The sequence below is a fragment of the Pseudomyrmex gracilis genome, unplaced genomic scaffold, assembly GCF_002006095.1.
Source record: "Pseudomyrmex gracilis isolate BER0280 unplaced genomic scaffold, ASM200609v1 scaffold_38, whole genome shotgun sequence".
In the NCBI taxonomy this organism is placed as follows: Eukaryota; Metazoa; Arthropoda; class Insecta; order Hymenoptera; family Formicidae; genus Pseudomyrmex; species Pseudomyrmex gracilis.
In genome coordinates, this window is record NW_018020622.1 from 399,442 (window position 1) to 417,813 (window position 18,372).

General features: G+C 38.6%; 1 protein-coding gene across 1 annotated transcript; it reads right to left on the reverse strand.

Annotated features, from left to right (window-relative positions):
- Nucleotides 1-983: 983 nt before the first annotated feature.
- LOC109852848 (homeobox protein Hox-C5a-like) lies at nt 984-5,755 on the reverse strand. Its single transcript, XM_020424389.1, has 4 exons — nt 5,711-5,755; nt 2,394-2,670; nt 1,554-1,793; nt 984-1,426 (listed from the first exon to the last, which is right to left on the reverse strand). Exons 2-4 carry the CDS (start codon nt 2,668-2,670, stop codon nt 984-986), a joined length of 960 nt encoding a protein of 319 aa, XP_020279978.1. The 5' UTR covers nt 5,711-5,755.
- Nucleotides 5,756-18,372: the final 12,617 nt, after the last annotated feature.

An 18,372-nucleotide genomic window follows, 5' to 3' on the forward strand; every position in this document is an offset into this window, starting at 1 on the left:
TAGCAAACGCTATCATTAATCAGATCGTGTATGAACTACTTTGTTCCGTTTGTCAAAATATTTTTGGCAATGACGTATGCAATATTCGTTGATAGACTTTACTTTCCGAAACGAAAAGTTGTGTATTACAAAGCGAATATGCCTTGAAGAAAATGCAATGCGAAGCCTTCGGTCTCAGTACCTGAGGTGTAGGACGTTCGTTGTTTAGTTCGGCCATAAATCATAGTGTGCAAGGTCAGCTGCCCCGATCTCGACCGGTGGCGGCACATTCCCTCTTTACGAGCGGCAGCGTGAAGGACCAATTTTGTCATGAATTCGGTATAACATCGTTTCTTAAACTTAGATTTTAAATACTGGCATGATTCTGTGAACTACATATGTATTAGATGCAATAATCCGTTTTATTGCAGTTCTCTCGCAAAAGAAAATGCGTGTGACTGATAAACTTCAGAATATAAATTAATTCCGATCATGTGATTTCGATACAGATTAGAATCCAATATTTAAAAGAACTGGTAAATGATATGAATTTTGTTAACATTATTAAAAATTATTAGTGATTCTGTTTCTTCATGTAGATATAGTTCAATTAACAAGCGATTTACATTAGAATTGTTTTCTATAAGTATGTGAAAGTGTTATTTTAAAGTAGTTAAATAAAAAATATATGCGGTATTCAAGAACTTTATATTTTGTTTTATTTTTATATTTAATATGTATGTATTAAATATAATATAATTATATTTAATATATGTATATATATATATTAAATATAAAAATATATATTTGTATGTATCTGTTTGCATACATATTTAAATAATCTTATTTTATTAAAAAAGAACCAAGTTTGAATACCGCTCTAAAAGATTCTTTGTTACAAAAATAATATTTTATCTCTTTGGAACTAGACAAATAATTTTATCTTACAAGAATTATAATCTACGAAGAATTATAATTTATATAATTATGTTAGAATAATAATATTATACTTGTGGGTTGTAGTTCATACTACAACCATTTTGTTGATACGAAGTGTAATTAGGATAATTTGGATACCTATCGCAAAACTGTTCTTGCTGCGCTATATGCGGAATATGAAATTGCAATTGTTGTTGTGTTTCCGTAAAATTTAATGTTTGTTGATTATGTTGCTGGATTATTTCATTGCTCTTCGGTACTAAACTTGTCGACGATATTGTAGGTATAGATAAGGTGCTAGATACTATATTCGGACTATCTTTTTTCTCTTTCATTCGTCGATTTTGAAACCATATTTTAACCTGGCGCGTCGATAACTTGAGATGCGCAGCTAGACGTTCGCGAGTTGATTTTGTCACATATTTATTCGAATAAAATTCTTTTTCTAATTCCAGAGTTTGATAGCGTGTGTAAATCTGCCGTTTACGTTTGTGTGCCATTTCTGCACCTGCGAAAACCAAACACAGATTTAAATTTATATGTGTTATTTAAACAGTTAAACTCTGCTGACATATTGCTAACATTTTGAAAGAAAGAGAACATGCGATTTTATTATAAAAAAAACATTAACTCACCGAGCGTTCTTTGTTTCATCCATTCATACATTTGGTTAGAATCGCAATTATTGAATGATATGGATTGTACAAGTAAATTGTTGTTTGCTTCTTGTTGTTGTTGTGGTAAGTACGAGTTGGAACATTGTGCTGATTCCTCCACGGAGGGAAAACTCAGTGTAGGATAATTACTTGATTCTAAGATGTTTTTCGAATATTGTTCTCCATATTCGTTACTTTGAAATTTCCTTCCATGTTCTACTATTAAAAATGTGTCAAAAGATAAGTTAAAAAATCAGAAGATAAAATAAAAAGATAAGATGTATATTATGTAAAGTACAGATTGTGATTTCTCTCTCTCTCTCTCTCTCTCTCTCTCTCTCTCTCTCTCTCTCTTTCTCTCAAAATTTTACAATTAGTGTCTACAAACCGAAAAACCGGTCCGAGTTTTTGAACTACTCCGTGTGGGAATGCAACCAGTCGTATTAGTCGAGTGACTGAATTGACCAATAGAATCGGTCAGTCCTTGAAAAAGTGAAACTGAAATTCTCGGATCGATCTCTTAGGCAATAGACACAAAGCGCAAGGTCAAGCAGGTAACACAAAGGAAGTAACTTTTTAGAAAAAGGGAACATTTTGCCCTTCGGAGTTTTCGAAAGTAAATCTAGACTTTGTTCTATTCATGTGTGACGGCACAGTTGTATGAACATGTACGACAACGAATTGCTCGAAGTGAAAGAATTAATTAAGGAAAATTTTATAAAAGAGAAGCGACTTTTATAGTGAACTTTTATAGTGAACTATAATCTAACGCGAATTATGTGAAGAAATTTAGTTTTATTGGATTACGTAAATTCGCACCTGAAGATGCATCATATTCTTGTTTTACCGCTTCCTTTCCATGAACTAAAAGAGAATGCAGTAAGCTGAATGATGTCGATTTCTCTTGAGATTCTGTACGATCAGCCGAAATCACTCCCTGCTGATATAATGACTGCTGTTGCATCGACATAGATTGGGTCGATACCGAGAAACCATGCTTGAAAGGTAAGGTTTCTTCCGTTGGACAATTATACATAAACTTGCAAAATTGTTCCGCAGAATTTCTAAAATAAGTATCGTTGCTGCTGGAACACATCTGGTTTTCCAAGTTCATATTAGAATATTATTAATTTGTTGTTATTTATAATCGCACACACACAAACATATACGCACACGCGCGCGCGCGTTCTGCACTGTTTTTTTCTCTTTGAGTTTTGCGAAAATATTCTACTTGTGCAAAAAATGATTGAAAAAGAGAGAGAGAGAGAGAGAATTGAGATCTATTTTATCAAACACAATCACACATTATCACTATACGTAATCGTCAAGGAAGTCACTGCCACTGTGTGTGTAAACATGTGTGACGTCATCCAGATATTTACGCACGCGTTATTATTTTCAAAACGAATAGTATCATTTCCGGTCGAAATATGCGCGTAACGCGCGACACCTCCGGATACGAAGACAACTTGAAACAGAATGTTCTAGCTCGGCTAGTTCAGCTTCTGCAACCTTTTCTGCAGGGCGCTTTTATGGTGGTACCTAACAATTCTAACAGTTCTCGAAAAACATGGTCACCCAAAGTTGGAGGGGATGAGAGTTACCCTTGGCGCATTTCTCTCTCTTTCTCTCTGTACCTCTCGCGTCGCAGGGGAGCACCGGCTCTGTCAGCTGCCCCTCGATTCACCGCTAAGACCACCCCCGATATATATTCGATTTTTGATCTGCTGCTCGTGCCGCACAGTCCCCTCCCACTATTAAACACGCTATTGACACAAAACCCATATTGGGCCTCCCTACCCCAACCCGACCTCGCACAATGCAGACCCGCCATGTGCGCGTACGAGACATCTTTGCTACGGAGTCATTGCTCCGGCTCGTGTCAATTTGAAATCGGCTCTCCGTACAAGGTAAGCTTTTTATGTATACGTGTTGCGTGTATGTGTCTGTGTGTATGTGTGGAAATGATATCTAGATAAAAGTATACCGAAAGAAAATCTCCTCTAATCTCACTTTACTCAAGTGAATAATAAATAAATAAATTCTACAACAAACAATCTGATAAAATAGAAAGAAAAAAATTGTAGTAAAATGAAATAAATAATTAATAATAAAATTTAAAAAAACACAAACATTTCCATCCATACAAACTTATATAAAAGCTATTGAACAAATAGTTTGTTCCTAAACTATACAAAAATACGTGGCTTCGCTGAATCATTAGCAACTGTCGCTCTTGATTAAAAAATTAAGGAAGTATTGGGATACTTAAATAAGATATATCGTTCAAGTTCGACACACACGCACAGACGGCGCCAGCGATAGAGTTAGAGAAGAAATAGTTAGAATATAATTATCTTTAACGGAAGATAATAGACGGCCTTGCGGACAAAACTATAAATAGCAAAGCGCAGCCGGGAAAAAAAAAGTGATTAATGATGTGTTCGAAGTGGTGACCAAACCTACGGGGATTCTAAACGGTTGATCAGAACGGACACGCGTCTGCACACGCGCATATACAGTCGTCGCACGTATACAGTCAAAGTTTCGGCTGTGTACACACAAGCGAATCAAACGACGATAGAAAGAACTCAGCCGCGCGCTCTCACGCGCGTGGATGTGAAATGCATTCTGTGTTAGCCGACTGGGACGATAGTAATAAATAATAATCCTCGATAGGCGATATTTGTGGGAAGAGACGAGGGTTCCGCAGTCGGGAGCATTTTTCGTAATGATTTTAGCTACTGACTTCATTTCGTTACTTTGCGGTCCGTCGTTAATAACGCACGTTACACGCTTTAAGAAAGTGCACTTCTCCACGTCTTTCTTTAAAAATGTTTTTCTTCTTAAAATTATTACTTTTGCAGCTTGTAATGATATAATTACGACTCGAAATATACATTTCAAGAGCGTATTGTTTTCTTATTGTTTTTTCGATTCGCGCCAGAACTTGTTATTCCCCCGACTGTACAGTCTGAGTTACAGTCGTACCAAAGCATCGCGCTGATACAGTAGTCTTACTTTGTAAACGAACTTTGTTTTTCTATTGACGGTTTTCAAGGTTTTCAGATATTTGAAGAATTCGATAATGTACGTACAAAGCTGCATTCTGCGTCTTTGTATATTGACACAATGTAAGTCGTAAAATCTCTCACTTTTTTGAGAAGCCGACATCCGCAAGAGTCTGAAAAGGACTTGGTAACGTCTCAACCGAAGTATTTTAGAAACTTCAACGCAACATTTGTTTATTTTGATTTCATCAACGTAACGATATTTTAAATATTTTCTATATGTGCGCGCTTGACGAGACGATTTTCCTGATCCGAAGAATGCGAATGATAGCTGATGCGTAGATTTTGTGGGTTGCGTAAAATGGCGTGCCATTTTATAGGGTGACATATGTGCGGTCCCTATCTCCAATTCTCCGCCACACGAGCAACGATCGATGTAAGGAATTTTCGTCACTGCAAAAGCGCGACATTTGTAGCCATTTGGGAAAATTGGGAATGGAGATCAAACCAGACGGCATACGCACACACACGCGCACACATGTATGTGTTATATATATAGTGCGATTGATTTATGCTTTGTTTACATTGTGCCACACACCGCGCACATATTACCGCGCACGTCTATGTCTCTTTTCGTGACGATAACAATTTCGAGAAATTGAGATATCAAGAAGAGAATCGATTTTTCGAGCGTAAAAAAAATTAGATTAAATAAAAGAAAACGTTGCAATTTGCGTCAGGTTTACTAAAATTTGGTCGCAATAGTGTACAGAACGGAGTTCGGTTTTACGCGGAAAAACCTGATTCTCTATCGTCGAACCTTCGACGCGAAGAACTGCTTTTGAACTACATGTGCACCGATTTCAGTTTGAAAACGTTTCGTGAACGAAGAAATGTGAAACTACGGTCTCGTTTTCGTCACGCTTTTTCCCAATTCACACCGTGACTAACCTCAGGATTCTTTGTCGAACCGAAAGTGTATCTTTCAACAACGCGATTTTGCAGATAAATTTTACAACCGTATAAATGCATAACTTAAATGGACAAACAAAAGAAACAAAATCTTCGACTTGTACAATCACAACATATTTGTAGCGCGATACATTAATAGTCCAAAGTACTTACGATTCCGTTCGTTCCGACTAATTCATTCGGTACGGCAAAGACGAAGCCAAGAGCATCAACACAAATATGTATATATATTAAGCTATCCGATTTAAAGTGTGTAACTGTTAGGAGCGTCATCTCTTTCTGATTAGTTGAACTAGAATTACAGATTAAAAGACATTCGCATTAATTTCAAAACACTAAAAATGCCTGTCAGAAAGAATCGACATCCTCTTCAAAAGTAGCGACTGTGTAAGGATATACGTACTTATCACGTTTGGGTAATAAATTTTACTCAGCAAAAACAAACCCAACAAAAATCGAAGAAGGCACTTTCCAGTGAAATCGTGCCCGAAATAAGTAATTTTTATGATTTTTTTTTGAGAAAAGTAAACAATGTAAGATAAAATAAACATTTTGAAGTTTTATTGTATTGTAGTGCAATTATAGAGTATAAAAAATTTTGTTATCTAAGTTTTACGCATTTGTGCCTTTGATACGTCTCGGATGATGCATTCAAAATCATAGTCGTTGATGAGCGCCATCAGAACATGTGACAGGATCATCTAAAATTTTTAATTTCATACCCTATAATAGTACTACAATAAAATTCAAAAATTCGTATTACTTTACGTTGTTCACTTTTCTCGAAAAAAATAATAAAAATTACCTACTTTGAGCATGATTTTACCGGAAAGTACCCTCAAGAACGAGAACCTAATCCTTTCTCGATCGATAGGTCGGAAATTGCACGTAAAAAGGCTATTATTGCTCGTGATAGCGCGTGATTTCGCATAGTTCGTCTTATTATCTCGTAACACTTGGATTAGAATAATATCGAAATTAACTTTAGCTCTTTCTCTCTTCCTCTTCCTCCTTCTTATCCTTCTGATTTGCAACTCCGTAATTGCGCAACTGGTTAGACAATATAATTCGCAGAAAATTTTATTATTCGATTTTTTTTCCGAGTTACACAAAAAAGATCACTTCGAAGTAAACAACCCAATAAAAAATGATTACTTAAGAGAAACATTTGTTATTATTTGCCGAGTAGAAAAATATTCATGTGTCAGACGCATTAAAACAAAAATCTCACGTCTGAAGATCTCACGTGGAGTTTATTTTGCGGAAAAGGAGGGATAATATCGATCCGACATTTGTTTGCGTAACGTGTTTACTTCTCGCCGCGGATATCTTCCCTCCACGCTACTCAGTCTACTCGGTTGGAGCCAGTTGGAGAGCACCCTCGCGCGCCTAGCCGAACTCAGCAGGGATGGATCCGCAATGGCACGAGGGAGGAAGGAGAGAAGAGAGTAGGACGTTGGAAATATCATTTATCATGGCCAGGACTGTCAATCTCCGCCGCATTGATACGATGATACGTCCACCGACGTCACGATGCCTCGCTAGCTGTTCATTCGTTGTGGAACCGTCAACGTTCCTCGCTCGAGTATATGCGCGTGTACGATATGTTTTGTTATAATGTAAATTAAAACGACGCAAGAGAACTTGAGATATAAACAGATATATATCACATTTATTAATTTTAATTATACGTTTATTAATCAATCAGTTAAAACATTCGTTAGTTACGAGAAAACTGGAAATACGTGTTTCAAGTTTATTGTTCTGTTATACAAAACTCATACAAAACTCGGAAATTATAAGTAGTGTCTCTTTTTGCTCTTGATTATTCGTTTCTTTCGTTTCTGGCCGAAGACCGACGAATCTATTTTATATATCGGGTGGCGAAAGTTAATGAGACTTTTGCGTGTACCGGAAACCAGTGAATTCTTCTGCCGCGCGCTGAGGGAAGACAACTTCCACCCTCTCTTATAAACCGTGTATCGTGTGTAACGGCCACTCCCCAATTTGGCACGCACGGTAAATACTTGATGCGCTCAGAAGAAACTGCCATATGACCGTTGAAAAATAATTTCACACGATTGAAACGCCGATAATAATCTAATTATGACACTTTATTTTGACGCTAATGATTACGTAAACTTCGCAAATGTAAAAAAAAAAAAAATATACGCCGGAAAATAATTACGCGCAAAATTGTGTACACGTCAAACTTTGAGATTTTTGTTTGCTTTGGATACATTTCTTTCGTTTGCTACGTACGACGTTCGAAACTTCATATCGGATCATCGTGCGCGCCGTTGAAAGGAAACACACGTACATGACGGCAAAACTAACGCCTGAGGGTGCTTATGATGTAAGCGCGTTGGAAGAACCATTATATAAATCATAGGCACTCTCCTCAACCACCGGATATGATCGTTAAAGAATAATAGTGATCACCGATCGATATTTTCCCACGTAATCTAATCTCGCGTTGTGAATAAAATCATTTTAGAGACAAAGATCTACCGGATCTAGATCGTAGTGACGACGGGGTCTCTTCAAGGTTGACGAAACCTTTTATTAAATCTACTCGCGCAATTATCATTACGCGGCTCGCTCGAGCGCTCGGAGTGCTTTGATCGCAATTCGCGCGAACAATCGCTCGAGGCGAAAAATCCGCGAAATCGAAACGTTTAATTGATCTGTGGAAAACTCGCGCTGAGCAGACCGCTTGGCTAGATGATGGCATTGAATGCACCATTAGGTAGTTATTGCGATCACCGGTTGGAATGGCGTGGGTTGTACCCGGACACATCGACACGAGTGCGTCGACGCTCACACGCGCACGCAAATACGCATGTAGGTACACACGTCGGGTAAGCCATCGTGGCTTCATTCACGTCAGATGTGAGGCGACCACGTCATTTATCTGCCAGCCAGTCGGGCTAACGATGCATTGCCGGTTTGTTGGCCGAAGTCGTGGCATTGCCGGGGACCCGCGAATGCATTCGCACGAAACGCAGACGCAAGGTTTCTTGAGGGTAGAAATAAGCGGTTTGCTTGAGCAGCGCTGGCATTTAGCGAGTTATCACCGAGCTGGGCTCATTAACACCCCAATTCATGTATTCGGCTGTACGCTATTGATATATGTATACGCACATATACGAGAATACACGCGTGATGTTTATGCTCGCGGGATTACGACCGATTGACATCGACCGCTTAAATGCCGATATTACTCGTTTTATCTCATTATGCTTCTCTTTGTCATTAGGTTAATTGCGCGATTATTTGTAGTCTCGTATGTAGTCGGGGAAAAAAATATATTTTTACAAAACAATAGATAGTAGCGGTCGACGATAATTGTAATCGGTTATTGACTGCAAAAATGATTCGCGCTTGTGTTCCGCGCAATATATATTGTCAATGACACGACATTATTTGCTTTGAAAATGCACGAAGCGTAAAGAAGCGATATGATTACGAATATCCAAACGGTATATATACCGTGCTGAAAGTTACACGCACAATTCGTATTTCTTGTTTCTTTAATTTCAATTTACATTAGCTTTCTTTCAAGCTTTTTATGTTACACATAAATATAGTTATATTGTATAGAGATGTAAAGCGTATTGAGTGCAGTGTGTCGATACGCTTCAAAATAAATCGGCACGTATTCGGGAATTCTTCTTCGACGCGGACAAAAATAATATGAGAAAAACGTCGTATCATCCTTGTCTCTCTTTCACAGTTTGTGCAACTGAAATTATTGGTTTCCGAGAGAAACTCGGAGAAACTCGGATGAAACAAAAATATGAATAATAACTCTGTAATAATAATGATTGGTTCTCACTTTTCGATTAGAGAATGCCGAATTATCGATCCAGTTTTGACTATCGCGTTACGAATATATAAAAAAACGTTTTTATTTTCCATTTTACTTGATTAAATTAGCTGAAACGCGCGCTGAATTCAACCGACTCTTGATATAGAGGCAACAACAAAAAAGTTACACGATTATCAGTACTCGCATCGTCCATCTGCATGGTGTCCATGAAGGTAATTAGACATCTACTGGCAAAGTCATTTATTATTACCGCGTCAGAGACGGCAAAAGAAGGATGCCGTGACCCTCCTGTTATTGTGCGCGTAAAAAATTAAGAGGACCACCGCGAAAATAATTAAACCTACTACCAGAAGCAAAAATTCGTCCGCAGTTATAATAGTCTCAATTTATATAATAAAAATTTTCAAAATTAACAATTTTCAAAAAAAGCTTTTTAAATTGCTTTACAAATACAATTGCTCGTCATAATATATTTTAGACAGAGCAAACTCCAACTTCGCACGCAACTTGACACTAACAATTAGAAGAAAAAAAAAATTTGATTTTTGTTATTTATCGTCAAAAAGAGACACGCGGGGGAAGTTGTCGCCGGGATCTACAACGAAGATCGAGAAGAATTAGACGTTAATGCTTGCGCGGGGAGCTCGCTGGATCGAGAGGGAGGAGGGCACCTAGAAGCGGGGTTCGGTTACGTCCAAATAGAAATTCAATTGATCTTGTCCGGTAGTGTCAGGTAATCCATCTTGTTCCTTCCGCCGTGTCTGGAGCCGTGTCTAAGTTGGACCGTGAGGAGGTTTCCGCGTTTCTCTTTCTCGTTCTCCACTTTTCGGTTGCCCGCGACGTTGCGTCGGCTATACGTCCGTCCCCGTAGAAAAAAGAGGACAGCTGTCCAGCCGACCGCCAAACTACCCATTAATTACGTTCCTGGACGCACTCACACTTATCCATTTGTTTGTCTTTCCATCTCGCCCCCTCCCGTCGCCTCGTCGCGGGCCGCTCAGTTACCGCCACCCGTTGTGAATAAAAATCGCTCTGCCAAACTACAAGTCGGAGCCCTGATCCCTTCTCTCTTGCCTCGTCCCATGTCCTACGTGCTTCCGGATTCTTTCTTTTCGGACGGCGACCGAACGACGGCGCGATGAGTGAATTTTTGCGCGTCCTTAAAACCGCGCGGTACAATTACCAGACACATTGTGTATACGTACAAAGACGCGAAGACCGAGCGCTCTCCCTTCTTTTCATTTAATATTCACGGTGACTAAGTTCTTCGACGATTTGCATTCACCTGCCGCTCGTGACGGCGCGCAGTTGCGCGTCCGGAACAAGCGCTGCGCTTGTAAGATAACAATGATTACCCCCTTTCGGATCGTCGATTTTATCCCTTTCGCGGGAATCGAAACGAGGCGGCGGCGGCGCAACGATCGCAGCTATACGATAAGCTACCAACTATCGGTGAGAGCTGTTCATGCGCGTGCTAGCACGGGAAAGGACTAATTGGTAATACAACTTTATTACTCTCCGTTAAGTAATGACGGTCTGTGTTAAGTATGGCCCCGGTCCGAGGGGCACGGAAGGGGTCCTGTGTGTGTATATCGATACCGGAGCGAGATAAAGGCGCGCATGTACGTCAGATAAGCCATTGTAAAGTATAAGGTACAGGGAGCGCATCCCCTAATAAGGCGATAAGGGTCACCTACCGAACGATTTCTGACCGCCTCGGGCGATCTCAAGTCGGTGATCTAGGCTTGAGTCGATGATCGGGGAACAAACTGGAATTCTTCGGTACGTCTAACACATCCGCCGCCGGTTTCATGTACGCGTTGCGTGCAAATTATTTCAATAACCGAGAGAAGCTTAAAAAAAAAAAAAAACAAAACACAAAAAAGAACAAAAAACAAAACAGGAACTCACTTTTTCACGTTGTGCATATTATATGTTACTGCACGTGCACACCTATAAATATAGCGGACGTGATGAAACACATGCGTAACCGAACGTCCGGTCTGAATCGGCACAAAGAAAAGTCGATAAACCCGTCAAATCTCGGAGGCTTAAATGATTTACGAAATTCAGGCGGGCACTGAGGAAAAGACCCGAACGTGTTCGCAGCTACTTGCGGATAATTAATAACGCCGAGATCAAAAGTGCGGCCATTGAATGTTCGCTCATTCACAAACGATCTCTCCGCCCAGATGAATGCGAACCAGATCGTTACAAGGGTATTCTGCGAGCGTGCCACGTATGGGTGTCTTCAGGTCAATACTGGCAGTTCGGTGAATACAATTATTAATGCCATCATTAAGAGCATTTACCATTTTTTAATACCTGTGATCGGGAAGGAATATAATCCATTACTCAACACTCGATTGTGTGCCACGAACATTTTTTTTTTTTTGTGTCTCTTCCAGTCGCCAATAGAACGGTAATGGAAAGTTGCATCGTTTGCACGAAATATTTTGTAACGTTTGCATCAAGCGCGATGTTCGAGTATTTTTTTTTTTTTCCGCGGTTAAAGTTTTGTCTGCCAATTTATCGAGAAGAAGAATCTCTCTCTCTCTCTCTCTCTCTCTCTCTTTAAGCCTCGACTCGAGTCAATCATCATAGAAATTAGAAGCGATTAATTTTCTTAGATTACGCGGACACCGTACAAAATAGTTTTGTCTCGGTTTCGCAAGATAGAAATATATGTTATTTTTATTTCGAGCAACAAACGCACGAACGAGAATTAGAGATGTGGAAACTCGGCCGTCTCCTCGAAAATATATTTTAATCGCCGTTAAGAGAGGGGAACCACGAAGAAACGAAATACGCGACAGAGACACGTGTCAACGCAATAAATCGTTGCGATGTCCGACATACGGTTTGCTTTAGACAGCAAATTCGAGGGTATGATTGTAAACTGTGCATGGGTGACAATTATAAAATGTTTTTTTTTTTATTTTTTTTCCTCTCTCTTTTTTTTTTTAAATATTTTCCGCGCGTCAGTTAATAATAATAGTTTTCGAAACGTGCGCAATATATTTTTTTGTTTTCAAAACAACATAAAACCATGTTTATATCTTATCATCAAAAGATCAAATAAATTTCATTAATATATTTCAAAAGTCAATAATTTAAATATCATCACAGATTGTTTATAAATTCTCACGCAACTCGAGAAGAAAAAATCGAAATTGCGCCGGTAATTTCGATATTCGTGTCGTATGTTTATGAAAATCACGTGTGCTTGGAACAAAACGTACTGACAAGCGCTCGTAAATGCATGAAAATGACTCCCCGACGCGGATCGAGGATGATCTTCAAGGCGGAGAGAAGAACACGAGAGAGGCATCGTCGAAATTATATGGGGCGCGTCCACGCATATACACTCTCCTAAGCGCGCTCCCTAGAATATTTCCATCTCTTCCTGTCTCTTCCGATCTTCTCTTACATCCATTCTCGTCTTCTTCTTTCTGCTATTTCTTTTTCCCCCTCTCTTCTCGTTTATGACGAGCACGTCGCGCGCAGTTTACATCCACACCTCGACCGATTATTTGTTGCTTCCGTTCCGAAAGAGACTATTTTCAACCGACGACACTCGTACGTTATCATTCAGGAGCGATGTGTATTAAAGCAAACTTATCGGAAACATTTTTCTTTGTGCGTGAAAAATATTGTACATACAGTAATGCAATGTCAACGAATGCAATCTTATCATTTGTGTGCTCTCGCAATTCAAAAGCTTATTAGGATTTTTCGCAATAGTCGAGCTATTTTAAAATTTTTAATTTTATAGAAGTACGTAGTTTCTATTGTTCAAATTATCACTCGGGAATAATTTATGATACATCGCAGAAATAAACCATAACGCGACAAAGCAGGTGTGACAGTAAAAGGCTGTCGTAGTTTCTTAACTTTTTCTAAAACCTAACACGCGACTTATATACGACTAGGGAGTTATGATGCCGGTTGGTGGTACGCGAACAAGATTTGAGCTCGGGAGGGAGTTATCAGGCGACTTAATCGAACGATTAATGGCGGAGCACGTGTAAAAGTCCCACAGAGACGAAGAACCGCGCAAAAGAGAAAAGGACAGAAACAGGCGAGAGGGTAAGAATCAAGCGGGTTCGGATCGGCCATGAAACCGCTTGTTAGACGTTGGACCGCAACGTGGTTCTCTCGTGCATTTGAACAAAACAACTTGGCGCTGAGTAATTAACTAATTATCCGTAGTCCGGTAAGATCAATCACCGTAATCGCGACTTATCCGGTCGTGAAATATGTCGTTCTTCTTAATGGACGTATAAGACATTTGCCGCATATTTTTTTATCGCAAAAAAATATATACAAGTATTGCCATGTATACATATTGCTCAAGTTATGCAAAATTCAAAAATTGTTTTTAAACAGAAAAGCTGTTTAAAGTCACTGTATAAAGTCAGTATGTGTATTTCGTTAATTTTATCTTTATGTGAAGTGAAAGAGAGAGAGAGAGAGAGATTCTCTCGTAACTAAACATTTATTAACTGACTATTAATTAATTCACTATTTACTGATGTACTTGTAACAGAAAGCTTTGCAAAAAGATACCGGTCCAGTGATCTCGCGGCTTGAATGCGAGGATTACGAGCAGAGGGAAGTCGCGAGTTTGAATCGACATCTTCGAATTTTTTTGGGCAGGTATCTTTCAGTCAAATTTATCAATTGGAATGCGAAAATTAGTGACCAACAAGTTAAAAGAGACTTCAGATGCAAACATATTTTCAAATTTCAAACTATTCGAATCTTTTAACTTTGTTAGTTATTAATACATATATGATTCGAAACTTCTGTAAGATGAGATGATATAACTTTATCTTCGCTCGCTTTTAAAATATCTTTGTATAAACGCGATCTGATCGTCTCTCTTTTCAGATTGGAGAAATATCGAAGGTGATGGAGCGATTCGAGACGCGTTAAATATTAAGCCGACCACACGAAGCACGATTTCATATAATGAGGGCGTTTTCCGTATCTTTAAGATAAAACCCGTGCGTCTGTTCACCACTGATCTCGAGACTGCTCATTAGGAGTAGATTAATATGATCCGGTCGACGAGAACGAAACGGCCAAACAAATACACGGTAGCCGTGTCCGCAACTACGTCCCCATTTGTTTTGGCCGCTTCCAAGTGTTTCGGATTTCAACACATAGGCGCGGAATGTGCAATCGTACATCAGAGTAAATAGATTTCGATATATAATCACAAAATCCGTGTATATCCGTGTGTAACTTATGAACAATTCAAATAGCTAATTAAGATACTTGTCGTAAACTTTGCAGCAAATTTAAACTAATATTAAGATACCTGTAATGTTAGGCTTATTATAATAGACGGATATTAATGCAATGCAGAAAAAGCGCGTATGTAGATCTTCCGAAGAAATTACGTGCATAAAAAAAAGAAACGTAAGAATTTGTAGCTGATTTAAAGGTACAAGCAAAAAGACACTTGCTTATACAAAAGCGTATTCACTCCATACCCGGGATTGATTAATTCAGGTGTGCAAAATATTTTCAAATCTTGATAATTGCGTGATGTTTATATTGTTGTATCTTAATTTTTTGTTTAACTACGACATTATTCTGCGCTCTTTTCGACAAAGAAGCAACCTAAATACGCGCGATACATTTTTTTACATTTTTGACGCGGGGAAAGACGGGAGTTGCAATAACATCGCAGCTCGTAGATTGAAAGTTACGAGGAAGTAAGTAAAGAAAACCGGAGACTTACATGAAACTTCGCGCGAAATCAAGATCTCGGGTTGAGGTGGGGACACGAGGGTAATGGCGTGTGCATTATTCTGATAAATCGCTCCGACTGGCGTCAATCCTGTGACTTCGAGCTGACTGGAAATCTTGCCCGACAAAATCTATACCTACACAGGATGCTTGAAATCAAATCGTGGCGTCATCGAACACCACGAAACGAAAAATATGTCGCAAGATTAATGTCTTATGTGTATGTTTTCTTTGATCAATATTATGTAAAACAAGTACAGAAATGGGACTTCACACAAATACACATGTATGTTACATGTTTATTCGCAACATCAAATTGATAATGACATTTGTATTAATTAACCACATTAATGCTAATTAACACTTGTCGGATTTCAAGCGTAAAACTTATCGTCTAAAGTAATTTACAACTAAAAAATATTGCACAATATATTAAATTACCTCTATATAACACATGTCGAACATTTACAACTCGATTCTTTCAAGAAACTGCTGACTTTACTCACTTGGTTTTTTTTTTTTTTTTTTTATCAACTGCAAGATCACGTCAGTTCTGGAAATGCATTCAGTCGTAAATTTCGTATATTTCATAAATTTAATATCATTCAATAGAATATATATTCGCGCGCGCGCCCGCGCGCGCAAGAAGGTATCGATAAGCAAGTGACACGAATCTGCACCGTACCTGGAGACCTGAAAAGGGCCTTCCAGCCTGACTGCCGAGATTTATCGTTTAAACGTGCACTTATGAGAGGGTATTGCGTCACATATGTGAGGCAATAAATCATCGAAATTTGAGTCGATGATAGAACGAAAAAAAAAAAAATAACGTTTAGTACCCAAATTAATGTCGTTTAAAGACATTTATACGAATAAACGACTGAATAAACGATTTTTTAACTAAACCAACGATAAATTTATGATTGTAAGAGCAATTCTGTCGAAGTATCCGAAGTTTGAAAAAACGTCTTTGTACATATTTATGACACACGTGGGCAACGAACAAGCGCTGAAGTCCATATGTTGGTAAGATGAAATTTAAGAATGCAACGATTGAAGATGCGAAGGTGCAAAAAAAAAAAAAAAAATGAGACAGACAAGTCAAGGAAAATCAAGTTCATTCCCGCACATGCCACCAGTCGGCGAGATCTTCGTCCGAATGGAATTATAGCACGTGCTTTGAAAACGTTGAACCCTCTCTCCGTTTATCTTCCAACTGTGGTAAAAAGAACATCTTCTGATACTCGCCCGTCATTCATACGTACCGAGAATTAATGGCTCGCGCAGTCTGAAAATTCCGTTATTTACGTTTCGCTGTTGAATATCAATTTAATTGGTTTATGAGCAAAAAGAAGTTATGTCTTTTTTTTTTTTTATTTTTAACAACATATAACACTCACACAATTGTACGATCCATAAAACTAAATTAATTAGTCACTAACACAAAGATAATAATTTCACTGCTTAAATTATGATTTTTTTTTCTTTTATTATCCGGTTTTTGTTGATCCGCTGTGAGAGAGAATAAAATGTTTTCCGTTTTAAACGCGTATAATTTAGTTATTACGATTTCCGTGAAAATTTAATTTATCGCAGTCATCATCGTTCATTTCCACGCTGACCCCAGTCATAACAAACGAACGAACGATTCGCAACAACGACGATATTATCTATTATATTTAATGCGAACCTCTTTAGCCTCTGCTAATTGATAGCGGGGTATTAGCGTAATTGTAATGAGTCAAAATTACGGCAATCATGCGGTCTAGCGCCTTGGGGGAGGAGTTAAAGTCTTTTTGGCTTTCGGTGAGTCTTCAAAGAAATTCACCGTCATATTCTTTCGCCAATCTGCGATCCCAAACTGAATATTTAAGACGTGGGAAAATAATATTTTCATCGTGAAAGAAATATGATAATATTTTAATTGATAAATCTACGGGGGTTTATTGCAAAAATATTGAACTTTTTAAAGATCACAGAAAATGCTTAATAATTTAAAAAAGAATATTTAATTATCAAAAATATCTTTTAATCAACGAATGCGAAATTGAACTTCAAACGAAACGATTAAACATACAAGTAGCGCATTCATTTGATAACATTTACGTAAAAAATATACGTAAATCAAGCGACGATCGTGTAGTAGACGAAAAAGAACATAAGATTAAGTGTCAACAAAAATACTCTCGTGTTCAAAAGTCACACTGTGCGATGAGAGACGCAATATATTTATTTAGATGAGCAGCCATGTGAAGTTCACTCCGCTTCGATCATCTTAGCGTCGCGTCGGTAATACATCCGGCACCCGCAGAACAGAAACGGCCAGAAGAGTACGTGGGTCCCCGCTCCCCGCTCTGATGGATCTTCGGCTTAGAGGGTTGAAAACGACGATGGCCTAATCGATGGCCATCTGTTGGACAAAGCGTGAAACTACTATCAGCGTTTCAGCGTGTCCTGTAGTTGGTAAAATGCTGTCATCACGAATTGGTGTATCGGTGGGTGGTTAATGAGAGTTGGAGGGTTACACATGAGCTTAATAACGATCGATATATAGCACACGCACTTCGCACGTATTATTTATTAGATTGTCCGTTAACAACTTTGTATATTAGATTGAACATTTGTTAGGAGCGGTCATAAATCACTTTTAGCTACAAAATAGTTGCCCGACAACAATTGGTGCTATATATTCACGTAATTTTCGCGTACGTGCGCGCAAATGTGCTTTATTGAATAAAAAAATATTTAAACAGTTGAAGGTATAGATGCTGTAACGCTCGTGATGGATTAGTACGAAATTGATACAATTCATTGTTTTTTCTTTCTCAAGAGAATCGAAAATAATCGAGTTCAGATTTGCGTCGATATAATCGACGTCTATTGCATTATTATTCGTTAGAGAGTCGCGAAGGAGCGAATTTATTATAATATCCGACGCTAGAGCGTGGCCGGTACGATCTTTCATCCCATAAGTACGCTCTGATTATTTATGAACGTGCAAACGCACGCGGTACAATCGATTTCACGGAGGCAAATTAGCCGGGGCCGGTCGGCAGACACGAACGTTAAAATAATAACGCTCATCGCCTTAATGGTCAATAATAATTAGGGAAATTCTTGTGCCGTCGGAAATTGGTCCTCGTTGCGGGTGAGCTTCTCTCATTGCCGATCTCGCTTTATTTCATCGAATTATATGCGTCTTCACGTGCCGGTCGATGATAGC